The sequence below is a fragment of the Acanthopagrus latus genome, chromosome 23 (genome assembly GCF_904848185.1).
Source record: "Acanthopagrus latus isolate v.2019 chromosome 23, fAcaLat1.1, whole genome shotgun sequence".
Lineage (NCBI taxonomy): Eukaryota > Metazoa > Chordata > Actinopteri > Spariformes > Sparidae > Acanthopagrus > Acanthopagrus latus.
Window position 1 is genome coordinate 2844835 of NC_051061.1, and position 14656 is coordinate 2859490.

A 14656-nucleotide genomic window follows, 5' to 3' on the forward strand; every position below is an offset into this window, starting at 1 on the left:
GAAACAAATAATAGTAAAAGTCAAGCTAATTTCTGAGTCATTCACATTATTTATTTATTTATTTTTAGATTTGTTGAGTTTAAAAACTGTTAATGACAATAGCAATCAAGAAGATATTAGCTGCAGTAATGGTTAATTTACACTTTTTTGTCTTTTTTTCGCAACATGATAGACTAAATGTGGTGAAAAAAAAGTGATGGCTTCAAAATCATATTATAGTGTTTGCCTAAAGGTTACACATTTAAAGTTAGGGTCTGTAACGACAGAAACACATTTTGTTATACTGGGTGAAATGGTCCTGCTGTCCTGAGAGTAGTCAATATGTTATGTATTCAGAAAAAGGAACGAAAATAATCAAGCCTCTGTGGCAGCTGCAGGACTGAGAAACAGCTGACCAATCCCTGCTATTCAGCCCGAATAGCACTGATTGGTCAGATGCCTTCATGTCTCGCTCTGCCTGCGCCCCCCTCTGTCCCTCCCTCCTCTGCACGTGCACGTTATGTTTCACTGAGTCCGGAAATATTCAGCACAGTCCTCTGCAGAAATACTGAGTTGCAGAAGAAGACGTTCATTTGGTTACAATGGCAGAGAAAATGCAGCCAGTGTTACTTGTAACAGCTCACCCCGCTAAAAAGGCAAGGAAAAGAAAGCCTGAGGCAGAAATGGCTGCAACGAAATAGGCTCTGGATAAAGAAAGAAGTCAGACCCGAGTCAACATCAGTGCAGCGTTTGAGTGTTGGAGACAGCTGGGGCATGTGAAGGGCCTGAAAAGTGATGCAGAGGTTGCTCTCTTTCTGTTGGACAGGTAATGATTTGTTTTGTTTCGGGGGGATTTGTTATTTTCATGAAATGTGTAAGGTTTGCCAACTTGGCTACGTTTGTAGCTCGTATTTGCCCAATGCTAACGTTAGCTTCTTCATGTGTTGTTTTTAGCCGTGACAATGGCTAATGAGTCGGGCCAGCTTCCACTGGATATGGTCCGCTGCGTTGTGGCTCCGATCCGTGTGCTGGTGTCAACACGGAGTATTTTATTTTGAAAAGTAACCGGATGTTGTTTGTTATTTCGGCACTTTACTTCCTGTCTGCTCTGTGCTAAATTCAGCTGGATTGCTGCGTCGTGCTCCGGCATCTCCTTCTCCCTGCTGAGTCCCACTGCCAGATGGGCGTTCAAGTTTGTGGGGGCGTGGCTTTGGACGGAGCACTGAAGGGGGGGCGGGGACTTAGAGGAGGTGCCACTTTAAAATCTTGCTAGCTCGCTTGCTATCTCCAGGATTGTAGACCCTAGCTTTAAGCAGACTAAAAGTAATGGAATCAGCTAGCAACAAACAGCTACATTGTAGATATTTATTTGTAGAATACAAATGCCACCAAGCTTCATAGATCCCCAGCTCATCTTATGGGTCCTCTCACTACATGGCAACTTTCTAAAAAGCCTCTAACTTTTACTAGATATTTTGGTATTTGGGGCTTAACTTAAAGAAAAGTGCTATTTTTTTCTCATGTTGGGAAGTTTTAGTTTCAAGCACAAAAAAAAAACAAAAACAAAAACACAGGGTTAGAAAAACACAGTGCTTTAAACCAAAAAAGAACCCCCTTTATCTACTGGAGTACTTTAACCTATTTCCTGAGTCTTTCTCCTTATAAAAATGATTCACAAGCATGCTTTCTTGAAACATACCTCATGGTATGACACAATATGGTATGAAATAAAGCCTGCAACATTATACTGCAGTACACTATCACATGAAATACCAAACGCTGATATGAATACCTTTACAACCATGTTCAGATTGAAATAATACTATGCAAAATTAAATGGTCAGTTTGTTCATTGTACAGAGTCTGTACTCAACCTCAGCACACGTCAGGTTTATAATTATATGCATACACACACACACACACACACACACACACACACACACACACACAGACACACACACACACACACATACATTCATCATACAGTTGATGTTTTACTGTGTAGTGTGTAGAGAAACATGATAGTTAAATCCCAGTTGAGCTTAGTATCTTTCCTATCAGAGAAGATGAAAAACTGACTCTTTCTGTTCCAACGTTTTCATCCAGACTTGAAGAATAAATTAGCAGTTTGAATTATATCTCCATCACATGTGACCTGCTATGCATTAATTATTGATCACCTATTTCTATGTTAGCGAGACATAATTAGCTTCTGTAATGTGAACCCTTCATCAAATTTAAACATTTCTATTGCTTATCTTTCTGCCTAGCCCCTTGGCAAAATTTTTCTAATTACACCAATCAAATTGAGTTAGAAAGTAATTCTTCTCTTTGTTTCAATTAGAAAGCAGGGATGGCATGCATAGTTCACTCGATCCTTAAGTACTTTACTTCAAACAAGGTGAAATGATGAACAATGGTTGATGTTGCTACTTCATTTTGTCCATGAAAAGCCTTTGCATAATAATAATCAACAGCTAACATGGATATACATGTATTTACTGTATTTAGAAAAAACAGCCTAACTCTAATCTTTAGAAAAATAGCTAATACAAACAAAACAAAGCAAAAAACAAAACAAAACAAAACAAAACAAAAAAAAAAACATGTGACACCAAAAATCAATCATTGAATTTCAGTTACAGCACCAAGCTTTGAAATCAAAAGAAAAATGAATGTTAGTACTCACAAAAATCCACGCTGAAGGTCAGTTTAAAGGTGGCGAACGTGATACCAGAGGAAGTTAATTGTTGAGTCTCATTTGCACTTTGGTTAGGTATAGACCCAAAAATGTATATTAGCAAAAGAACATGCTTTGGGTTAAAACAACTATCCACTTCAGTCACATTGCTTACAGAACATTAGCTAGTTAAGGTAGCATAACTTCTTCATGTAACATAACTTAAGAAACAAATGTATTGTGACATTGGAGGCCCAGGGGACTCAAACCCAGGTCTCTTGGGGGAATGTCCTATTAATGACCCATCCAAACACACTGACTTCACCCTGCACAGATTTTTCTTGCTCTTCATACTACTGCGCCAGAGGGGAACTTCAAGAAATGATGCTAAACGGGTGACAATAGCGTGATAGTTACACTGACCAGGCTGCTGTATTAAACATGAAAACCTTCTCAGTCTTAATTTGAACTCCCTCCTTTGGTTACACTATTTCTACAAACAATATAGAACAAGTTTGCCTTTAAATCGGCAGGAAAAGTAATCCACACATATTTTAATATCTAAATTTCTTACCCTCAACATATCCCCTGGAAATATATTAAACAACAATGAACTGATGTGTGTATCAAAGCCAGATATGTCTTACTCATATGTGCCATAGATCTCCAAAGTTGTCCAAATGTTTTTAAATATGGATCTATGCATGATTTGAATATACAGACTTTTCTTCAGTTTGGTTTTTGGCCTTGGAAGTACAGATAAGGTCAAGAAGTCAGAATGTTTAGAGACAGACTAACACATTTTTGGTCTTGCTCTACTTCGTGGGGTTTGATGTCAATAAATAAAATGCAGACTAACACATGGAGCAAATCATACTCAGCCCATGACATACAGTGCACTACAGCGCTGAGGTTAATATCAGAACTGTCAGACAATTTGCAATCTGGCCATCTTGCTAATTATTTTTGATAATCTTTTAGCCATAACAAAATGTAAAAGATGAAACAGACCATCTTGAGAAAACAAAACTTTATTGATGGTTATTGATTAGTGGAAGAACCGTAGTACATGCACATACAATGACTGGGTAGGAAGCATTTTTTTTTGAACCACAACAGCTACTGGAAGCAGAGATTGTATGAAGTAGTTGCGGAGTCAGACATTCAGCATAGAGAGGACTACAAGTTGTCCAAGTTCTGATTGACGGTTGTCACACGCAGCACACAGACAAAGTTTGGAACCAGCGGAGCAATGTTGCCCTGAGGCTTACTGCTGCCTTTTTTTATAATGGGGTGCATCTCAGAGTTTTTCTTATCTAATTTGTTATAAATACAAAACGGGAGATATTTAACAACACCACTAATTGGGAATAGTTGTAAACAGAATGTGGCACAGGAAGCAACCTGTAGGCTGTCTTGCAATGCAGCTGTAGCAGAGCTCCTGTTGCCTGTGTAGCGCTTTTCAAATACACTACAGAATTATTCCTTTAACTTCTATATACATCATAGATTAGCCTGTTCACAAATCATTTATTTCTCATATTTATTTATTATTGTAATATTCAAACAGTTAATTCTCAAAGAGTAAAGTTTGAGTTTCTAGAAAACAACAGAAATTATGTCACATTAAGATTGACGTGAGAAGAGGAGAAAGAATCACAAATTATAGAACTGATCAAAAGAAACAGCGAAAAAAATACAACTACAGCACTGATATGTCTCAGGTTTATGTGAAAATTACATGTGCAAAATGGTACAGCTGACAAAACAAATCCATGAATTAGAGTATCTACATTGTGATTACATCATCTGAAAAGAATGAATAAAAATTTGGATAAGATTTGATAGAAAATGAGATAGCTCGCCCTAACAACTGATCTACTTATCTAAATCTAAAACATACCATTGTGTATTTCATATAAGAGAACATCTTCACTGCACAGTTCAAATAGAATACATTGTTACATTATTACACTTTATCCCCCCTTTAATTTTAATTATAATAAAAAATAAAATAAAAAAACAAGGCAAAACAAAATGAACAAAAAGATAAAATAGACACAGTGGCATTGGCCACTGCTATATATATATTTTAAATCTCTCCTGTAATATAAAAATCATCAGTTATACCAATGAATATATTGGAAGTTTATATAAAAAACAGCGTAACATACGTCTGGATGGCCAACATTACTTTGTATGGAAGAGGATTAGTGCCACAAAACATGTAATCTTCGTATATGAGTCAGAATTCTGTGATTGAAGTCTGACTTTCTACCCCTCAAGGTCGATCTCTTCCTTAGACTAATTCAATTAATGTCAATTTTCATTAATCCTTTTTTTTCTTTTTTACTTGTGGCCCTAATTCTTTTTCATATCCCAGCATGTGCACAAAGCAATTGGATTGTTGAACAGTTTAGTTGCCATGGCAATCCTTTTTTTTTTTTTTTTTAAATCTCATAATTCATATCTATGTAGAATCTTGACTATACACATAAACACGCCAGATATATCCACCAGTTCCTTTGGCTTGAAGTGATGTAAGATAAAACCACATTATTTAGTCAGTAAATCTACGAGTGGAGAGAGAATACCGCGGTGACTCACACCATTCTCTCCCCAAAAAAGAAAACTAAACTACACCTCTATAATCTATGGAAGCTGGGAGCAGCTGCGATTGCTCATTTTGTACTGTAATTTTGGTTTGTTTTTTTTTAAGGGATAAAGATAACTATGGAAGAGCGACGATCCCATTATTAGAGAAACAATTTGTTGCATTTTTGTCATCAAGGTAAGGAAGCATCTTGTTATAACTAAGAATCTTACTATCATAAAAATGATTTGCATTCACCAGGGGGAAAAAAGGAATGATGATGAGATGTTTATGATGATTACTGTGGGTAATTATTGTCAACCTCTCCAATCAATGGAACCATAGAAGCTGATGCTGTAGTTAAATCCCTGAAATAAGGTATGCTTAACACACACGTTTTATTGTATGACATAAACTACGTCAGTAAGTATCCCTCATATAAAGAGTGTATGTATCGTTAAAAAGGCGGTGGCTAACAAGTGGCTAAATGAGACTACAGAGGTTATTGGGGACATTAAACGTCATCCAACTGAACATGGAGTCTCAGCTTCTCACTAGTCAGTCTTTACAGGCTGACAATCATTGCAAACTATTTTAACTCTAACTGTCCAACTTGTAGATTGAGAAATGTATACTAATGTATGTATAATATAGTGTGGTAATAAGCTTAGTGGTTGTGATGTTGAAGCCTTTGACTTCGGGTTATTCAATTTACACAAAATAGAATTATAAAAGTTGTGTTCATTTGTTAAGACTATGTTGCTGAACAAAATGTGTAAGTACCATAAATATTCATTTGCCACACGTACATGTTCTGCAATGATCCCACATCTAATCCAAAAATCATGGAAGCTTGTTGTTGCAATGCTAATTTTCGTGGTAGCATGCAAAAATACTCCACCCATTGCATGCATGCAATGGAGCACCATTCTGATCAGTTCATAATAGGCGTGTTGAGTCTTTATTTAATGTTAGCGGCTATGTATTAGTGTTGAGCGTAATATTTATGCCCATAATATTTATACTATCTGTCAATCACTGTGAGCTCACAAGTTCAGATGCTGTATGAGCATTAAGTGATCAGTCAAAAAACTACTCGCAATGAGTTGTACTTATTGGATTGCACTATTACACAATTTGGGTTCAAGTTCACCTGCTGTTGGGTGCTGCAAACAAGCAAGAGCCATAATGTATTTATACAAGTTAAAAAATATTTTAAAGATGCCATATAGTTATTATTACTACATTGGCAACTCTCAGCCAAATTTAACCTGCGAGCTGAATGGGAGAGATTTAACAAATGGAATGCATGTGGCATTATGTACAACCAACACGAGCTGTTAAAGAGACAGGCTAAACAACATGCATGACTGACCAATCAGATTTGGCCCCAAAATCAATGTCTGTGGGCACTGAATGTTGGAAAATATTTATGCTTGAAAAATGAATCAACAAAATCAGAATCATATGGACATTTTCAGTAACTCTTTAAATAACCATCATCAATAAATGCTGGATTTATCATTTTTAAAATAGTAATACAACTTTAGTTAATAATTAATTCACTATCAAAACACATTGAAATGTTGTATAAACCATTTGTTAAACATTGTTTTCTATTTGTTCATTTAATAATATATTCTAAAAATAACATCTTAATACATACTGTATGTTTCATTTATACACTATTATTTATTGGCCATTATAAAGTGTTTATTAGGCGGTTTTAAGCGTTTATAAACATAAACAACACTTTATAAAGCATTACATTCTTTGTTAATAGTGACATAACGATTATCTATTAAATGTAGCAATTACTAATGATGGTTATTGTAAGTGTTAACACATTTCCCTTCTTTGTGAATGTAATGCAGTGTCATATGTTCAGAAACAAACAAAATGAAGACTTCATGTTACACAGATTGAGCTACAATATGTGCAAATTTCATGATTACACAAGGACTACACAGGATTCTCTTTTTGGAGGGAATTATTATTTTTTTTTCAAAATTATTATCAGCATGTGAAGATAATGAAGTTAGAGTCACAAGCAAAAGTCTATTCTCGAGGTAACAAGATAAAAAAGTTGTGATCTCAAGATTGTAAACTTAAAAATAGAAATCCTGGCTGCCCTCAGCTTCTCAAACATACCAACCCTGCCCTCAAAAGGGAAAAAAAAGTTTTTCCGAGGCTTCTTTACTTCCTCTTAAAACAACAGAAAAAAATAACTATTATTAGAGGAGGAAGTGCCAAAGGAAGCTGAGAGAAGTAAAACAACAGCACTTGACTATCATAGTCACTTTAACACTTACAAAACATAAAAACCCGGAAGTTTGACTATGACCTATCTTTCAGGGTTGGAGTTCTATACAAGCCCTAACAATTTGTATCAGATAAATATTTCCTTTGTGTCCTAATCATTACTAGTAGCTCTCTATTAGTACCATGGAAAAGCTCTACAGCTGATAATCTATGTTTAAATCTTTAGAAATTAAAAACCCACAATATCAAAATACACAGCACAAAATATCTGAGGTATAAGATGAAAAATATCAGCTGTCATTTCATTCGTATTCTTTTTTCTTACTTCTCTCTTAGGAGATGCTGAAATGATGCACAAACTGCATGTATTGCAATACCCGGGCCTCAATAACATCTCTCCTCTGATAACTCAGTTTCTCTGTCATTCTCATTCGCTCACACACTCGCTCTCACACACACTTTCTGTCTCTCTTGTTGGAAGGTTGAGTATGGGTTGGAGGTGTTGCTAATAGGGTGCGAAGCGGCTGTAGCCCCCACGGTATATACTTGCTTGGAGAGAGGAGAGCACTAGCCCCACGTCGTCGGCATGGCTCCGAGTTTTGGCATCTGTCAGCGGGGCGAATGCATTCTGAAACACACACATACATGTACAAACACAGCAACACAACCATACGCACACACACACACACACACACACATAAAAAAACACACACACACATACACACGCACAGACATACATATACCCACAAGAAAATGCAAAAGCACATACCCAAATATTTATTGAAACACCAAGGTCAACATACAAAAAAGGGCATGAAAACACACACACACACACACACACACACACACACGGACACACACACACAAACCTTGTTAGCCCCTCTCGGTCCTGCACAAACTTCAAACCAAAGTTTCAACATTACGTTACCGTTATTCCAGTGCAAACCCATGGGGGATGAATAGACCAATGACCGGAGCAATCGTCATGCAGCAAGCACAGCGAGACGCTTCATGCCAGGGGTACATGCCAACAGCTAAGTGAAAGAAATATAGTTAATACAACCATGAACACGTGCAGGAAAAGATGCATCAAAGAAATTAAGTCAGATGCTGATTTTAAGCAAAATATGGATCAGGACGGCTGAACCACTTGGATGGATCATGCTGATTTTCACTGGGAGGCGGTGATGGAGACTTAGGCATTTGCAGCTTTAAGCAACAGTCGTTTTAGATTTATTATGAAATGTGCTTTGTTCATGTAAAATTCACAGTTTAATCTGCATATCTTTTGCCAAGATTTTTTATGAAGCTGGAAAGGTAAATAAAAAGAGAATATATAACTTCATTCATCTAAACAAGTACTCCTTTTAAGCCAGTCTTGCTCTTGGCACAGTAATGTTGGCTGTGTCTCACTCATTTGGTGGTAAGGGTGTGTTGGTGACTGGCAAGAGAGGCTTTTTGCTTGCACAGGTAATATGTGTATAAGAGACAGATGTTAGCCATCAGTATTGCTTTGAAATGCAGAGTGTGGGTGCTGGTAAAGAGGGGGGTGTAAGGCTTCCCGATGTCGAGGGCCCAACTCAACAAAACAGTTATCGAGAGGAAGCACGTTTGTTGATCCTGTAGTCTGACCTGCACTCTCACACACAATTCCATATTAAAATCGTGTTATTTCCTTGTGTATACTGCAAACTTGATTACACACAAACAGGCCAATGGAGCAAATATCTGTATTAGCAGCAGCTAATGTTAACATTCGAGAATGCTGCTTGACTACACTGTGGCCCCGCTTCACACCTGAGCCTTTTAGCACTGTGTTTAGTACATTTTTATTGGATAACCTCATAAACTCAAGGTAAACCCTGACCATCACTAGTAGAAAGTAGAAATTAAACATATCTAAGAACAAACTATACTTCTACCCAACAGACTGTGATCTTCAGACGTGTGTGTCACACATCAGAAAATAAATAAAATCTAAAACTCAAGGGAAATACACTTAAAGCAAGTTAAGTTAAACTGCAGTGATGCTGTCATTCCACAGTTCCAAAGTATCCTGATGAACTACAACATTCAATCACTAACACATTTCCAATAAAGTGATGAGAAAAGACTACTCCAAAGACTAATCTCATGTATCCTCGTCCATGATGCTTCTCACTTCTTACCCCTCAGAGCAGTAAAACAGGATTTTGAATGTCCTGCGTGACGATGGACTGAAATCATTTCCGGGCTGAAAGTGCATCAAATAAAACTGGGAACTGGGAAATGCAAAGCCTGATCTCCACTACATACCTGATGGTAGGTAAAAAAAAAAAGTCATTACATAGCCATGTACAATGATGGCATAACTGACAGACATAATGAACAAAACTAAGAATTAAAACCTTTATTGAAATAAAATGTAAGTTTGTAGGGGCCATACATGGTAGCAGAAAGAATGTTGTTTAAATGCTAGGTGTGGCACAGTTTGGTAATCAGTTACACAGTGGCTGGGCCTGGGTTTCTGTCTTCAAATCCACATTGTTTTACCACTAAGTTCCAACAATCTTTCCCTCTAGTCTGCCCGGCTTGCTTATTCACTTCTCCCCTCTTTTGCCTGCTCCCTGCGGCTGTGGCACAACAAGGGATTTAATTCTCAAAATGACTAATTATTTCATTACCAGGGAGTGCGGGGTGATGTGGTATCCACCAAATTAGAAATATAATAACTAACATGGACTGGGCTGCCAAGGCATGAAGACATTCATCACCTTTTACAGGCGGGATTAATGTGTCATTTGGACTGCCGTTAGCAGCACAGACAAATTCAATTAAGTTTAAGTGAGGAGATGTCAGCGCTGCAAAAAAGCTCATGCACAGGGACTGAAGAAGAGAATGGGATGGGGGAGGGGATGGTACTGTATGGAGGAGATGAAATGGTGGAGAGATTTAAGACGTTTGTTGGCAAAACATATTATACTTATATAGCTAACAGTGCAATTGTTTATAGTCAGTGAACCAATTGACACATTTTTAGATTTTCAGATGTTCTAGTCAATATGGTTCCCTCAGTCTTGCACACAATGGAAGCACATGTTTTAGTATTCAGTTGTTTTGAAGTAATCCAAAATGTTGAAGTGAATTACAGCAGGACATTGTTGTTTCTTTTGTTAAGTCTGAAGGCTTTTCAGAAGGTGAATGCGGTGAAGAGTTTCCATTTTTCCTATGATGCAAATTAGCCCCTATTCATTAGTTGACTGCAAGCTGTAGCCTGTTTTCTACAGTGGAGTGAAGATGAATTGAGGGGTCTCGCAGCCTGAGAAAAGGAGCTGCTCTGTAGTCTGGTGGTATGGCAGTGTACACATCTCTATCTTTTGCCAGATGACAGCATGATGAACAGAGTGTAGTTGAGTTTCCCTTCTTAGGTTCACATCTGTCACTGCAAAGAAAAGATTTGTCCATAATAAACATTTTGTGTCTTATGTAGTACCTGATTTTAGGTAGCTACATGTTGTGATTAACAATTTGGCTGCCTTTTAATACCTTTTTATAAGGCAACATGATCATATACAGCATCTTTGTATGCTTTTTAATGTTTCAAAAATAAATATGACCACCAAAACTCACATAATAAACTATAAGGTTTATGTTGCCATGTCTTTAGTCATGAACACAAGATCCATGAAATGGTCAGTTATCCTTTATAATTAGTTTTATAATTATAGTTAACCATTATTCCCACTCGTCTCCAGCCTGTGAGTCACGTATAACTCTGAACAATGTTAATACAAGCCAGTGACAGTGAACTGCAAAAGAGGAGCTCAACTCTAACATGTATTATGGAAACAAACAAGCTTGGTTTCAGATACACATCAGAGGCAGGATGATGAATTATGGGAAGGGAATAGCGAATGAAGAACAGAATTGTCTGGAAAGCATTATAGTCTTACCATGGCACCAACGCTGTATGTGGCTGCTGGAGTGAGTGCATGGTTGTAGGGGTCGGCAGCATATACTCGTCCGTAACTGTAGAAACAAATGAAATAACAAAAGATAGATAGGGTACATGTTAATACTGAACTATATCACGCCAAGAAAAAATCAAATTCCTTATGACGGTGCCAAAGACAACAAGTTCTCACTCCCATCTCATCAAATATAGCAGCTTGATTGTGACCTTATGCAGGGGTGTAGTGATATTATTTAAAGTACCGGAGCAAACATAAAAATGTGCATGTTTTTTCATCATGCTATGTTTTGAGCTTATCCTCTTCTTTAGCTGGTGGAAATGAGCTCCTATATCTATCACTGTAAACCTTGCACAAGGTCTGGCAGCTCACTTTTGGAGTAGGTGACAACAGTCAACATGACTGCAGCAGGTAAGCTCACACGTTTTGACACAACTCTCCACGAGATCCCATTGGCCACCTTGTCCCTCTCCCTACACATACACAGACAGACACATAGATACAGACACACCCACATAAATCTGTGCGTTCGCATTGTCTCTGTCTCCAGTCTGCACGTTTCCAGACTTTTTACTGTGACAACCAAGCTCCATCGTAATATTATTAACATTAAACTTGCTTCAAACACCATTGCATAGTGGACCGAAGCTATTTTTCGGTACTTTTCAGTGGTTCGGGTGCAGTTGCTGGATCTGGTATGGGTGGGACTGATCCTTTTACGAGGGTCAGTGTCAAGGAAAAGCCAGCTTTGTACTGACCCTCCTTACTGAAGCAGTCCGATGTGAAGTGGTTAGCACACACATGCAAGCGAACACGAACCACAGCTGTCACGTTGTCTTAAAATATCTCTCTTCTGTTGGGACTTGCGTTGATTTTTACAACCAACAACAGAGCAATTTGTGTGTCTAGCTCTGAGCCACGACGTTGCAAAAGACTGCCGTCTCACCACTGGACACACCAAACTTCCCCTCTCGGATATCTCCTATCACCGCGCAGAGGAGGCCGGCCTATGAGAATGACAATGACTTCACTCTTGAGACTGAATCATACTGTTAATTGTTGAATAATTTTATTAATTACTGTTAGTGACTAATCAATAATCAAAAGTCGTCCCATCAAATTGCATTTGTGTTGTGGTTTTTGTATCTGGTATGACCTTTCTGGGCCATCGTAGCAGAGCCTTTATGGGCTGTGCATGAATCTTGCCAGTTTGTGATGTTTCCAGTCTGAATGCTTTCTATTGCTCCTTTGTGAACAACAATCCACGGGCTTTTTCAACAAGTCCATATTTAAATACTTTGTTAGTGCCTTCCAGAACGCATATAAGTGTTAATGATCTGATGGCTAGATCAGCAGAACATCATTTGTCAGTCCAAAAATATTACAAACCACTGTCTCCATGGTTGTCTGATCTGAGATCATGGTGGTTATGATTTGGTTAGGTTTGGACACTTATATGCCTTAGCTCTGATTAATCATTGGCTGGATTTACATTTTGACAGGGTCAGAGGCATTTTCTGAGATGACTGATGTTTAAGCGCAAAAGTAAGTTATTTGTAAAAAATGTTAAACATTGTGAAAGAAAGATACCAAAACACGCTGGAGGGGGGATTCTAAAAAAACGGTAAGATGTAGCTTTTGACAGGGGGACCGTTTTGTGGAATTTATGCAGGGAAGATTTTTCTAGTACCACAACATAAAACAAATAAATGGGCATTTTCTGGAGGTTGATAACCTCCTTTAGAATGTCCATTTATTCATCAATTCACTCATCCACCAAAATCCATTTACACTGAAATATTTTTGGATGCTTACAACAAATATTGGCATATGGGATTAATTTTGATTAATGATTAATCACAAAGCTTGTAATTAAATTGATTAATTTTTTAAACGCTTGACGGCCCTAATTATTATTATACGTGTGGACCAGAGTATTGAGTGAACCAACATTCAGCGTCTGTGACCAGACTCCTTTAATTTGATCATTTTAAGAGTTAGTCTGGGGGATAAAAAGCAAAGGAAATTAGTGAAGAAAGTCTTGGACAAATACATAACCAAAGAATAAAGAATCAATCAATAAATCAATGATTTTTTGAAAGAATTAGAAAGCTGCAGTTTTTATTCAAAGTGAGCAGGCATGCTGTAGCTACCAGTCCACCCCCTTCCTCCCCACTATGTCCTAGCCCAGACATGATAAGGGCCAATCAGGGGCCAGGGCCTGTGCCCATAATTGAGCTGATTTGCATAGCAGCCCAGTGGTTGAAGCGATTAGAAGTTAATCCCGATTAGTTTTGGACATTGCTATTCACCATGCAGCCCCCTCAACACCCACACTCAGCCCAGAACTGCATTTGACCTATCTTATCTCACAGCGCAGAGCCCTAACCCATCATCAGTGTGTGTGTGTATGACAGTGTGTATGTGAGAGAGTGTGTGGTAAGCTGCAACTACAACACAAATTCAAATGCAATTTGAGTCAAATGCATTTTTAAAATGACCCTGAGGTGAAAAGATAAACATGGAAACAACATTTTCAACAGCTCTACAAAATGGTTGGGAGCTCGGTCAAATGCACAAGCTTTTGGATAGAGTGAATATTTAGGGAAGAAAGAAAACTTTCCAAAAATGTACAAAATTAAACAATATTATCCCTCAACAATCTACATAAGAAGAACAAAAGTCTGATGATGTAATACTGACATTACCTTCTCATTTGGTAGAATAATAACCTTGCTTTACACAAGTAGCAATCACATTCTTTCTGAGAAGAAGATGGAAACATCTTGAGGACCATCATTTAAGAGGAAGAATGTTTATGTCACGTACAGCACCGTAAAATTGGTTCTCGTCATTTAACCAGTCCCACCAGCTAATGATAGCACCAAGTCTAAATCTTAGCCAGTGCTTTGGTCAAGGGCACTGACTGGAGAATTAACCAAATACACATGTTTTTTGATGGCGGGGGTAACGAGGAAATCCATGCAATTGCAGGGTTGCATGTTCATCCCATGCTTACAAGTCTATTCATAGTCTATTTCTATTTCTTACCTTTTTAAATATGTTGTTTATTTTTGCTATTGGTTTTATTTTTGTAATCTGTCCTTTGGCTGCTGGGACAAATACATTTCCTTAATTAAAATATAAATTAACATTAAACGATTACTGACTCTGATTCTTGCCCTGCCACAG

The 14656-nt window shown here is 37.7% G+C and overlaps 1 protein-coding gene across 8 annotated transcripts in view; it reads right to left on the minus strand.

The window, feature by feature from the left end:
• Positions 1-3674: 3674 nt before the first annotated feature.
• rbfox1 (RNA binding fox-1 homolog 1) overlaps positions 3675-14656 on the minus strand; it is a 132141-nt gene continuing 121159 nt past the window's right edge. For 3 of the 8 annotated variants that reach the window (XM_037089824.1, XM_037089823.1, XM_037089827.1), the window contains exons 11-12: positions 11447-11522; positions 3675-8142 (exon numbers count right to left, since the gene is read on the minus strand). In XM_037089824.1, the coding sequence (XP_036945719.1) occupies positions 8020-8142; positions 11447-11522 (199 nt within the window). In that variant the 3' untranslated portion in view covers positions 3675-8019. Of the gene's footprint in view, positions 8549-11446; positions 11523-14656 lie in introns of all 8 variants that reach the window. The other 5 variants (XR_005072994.1, XR_005072993.1, XM_037089828.1 and 2 more) reach the window with 3 other exon arrangements.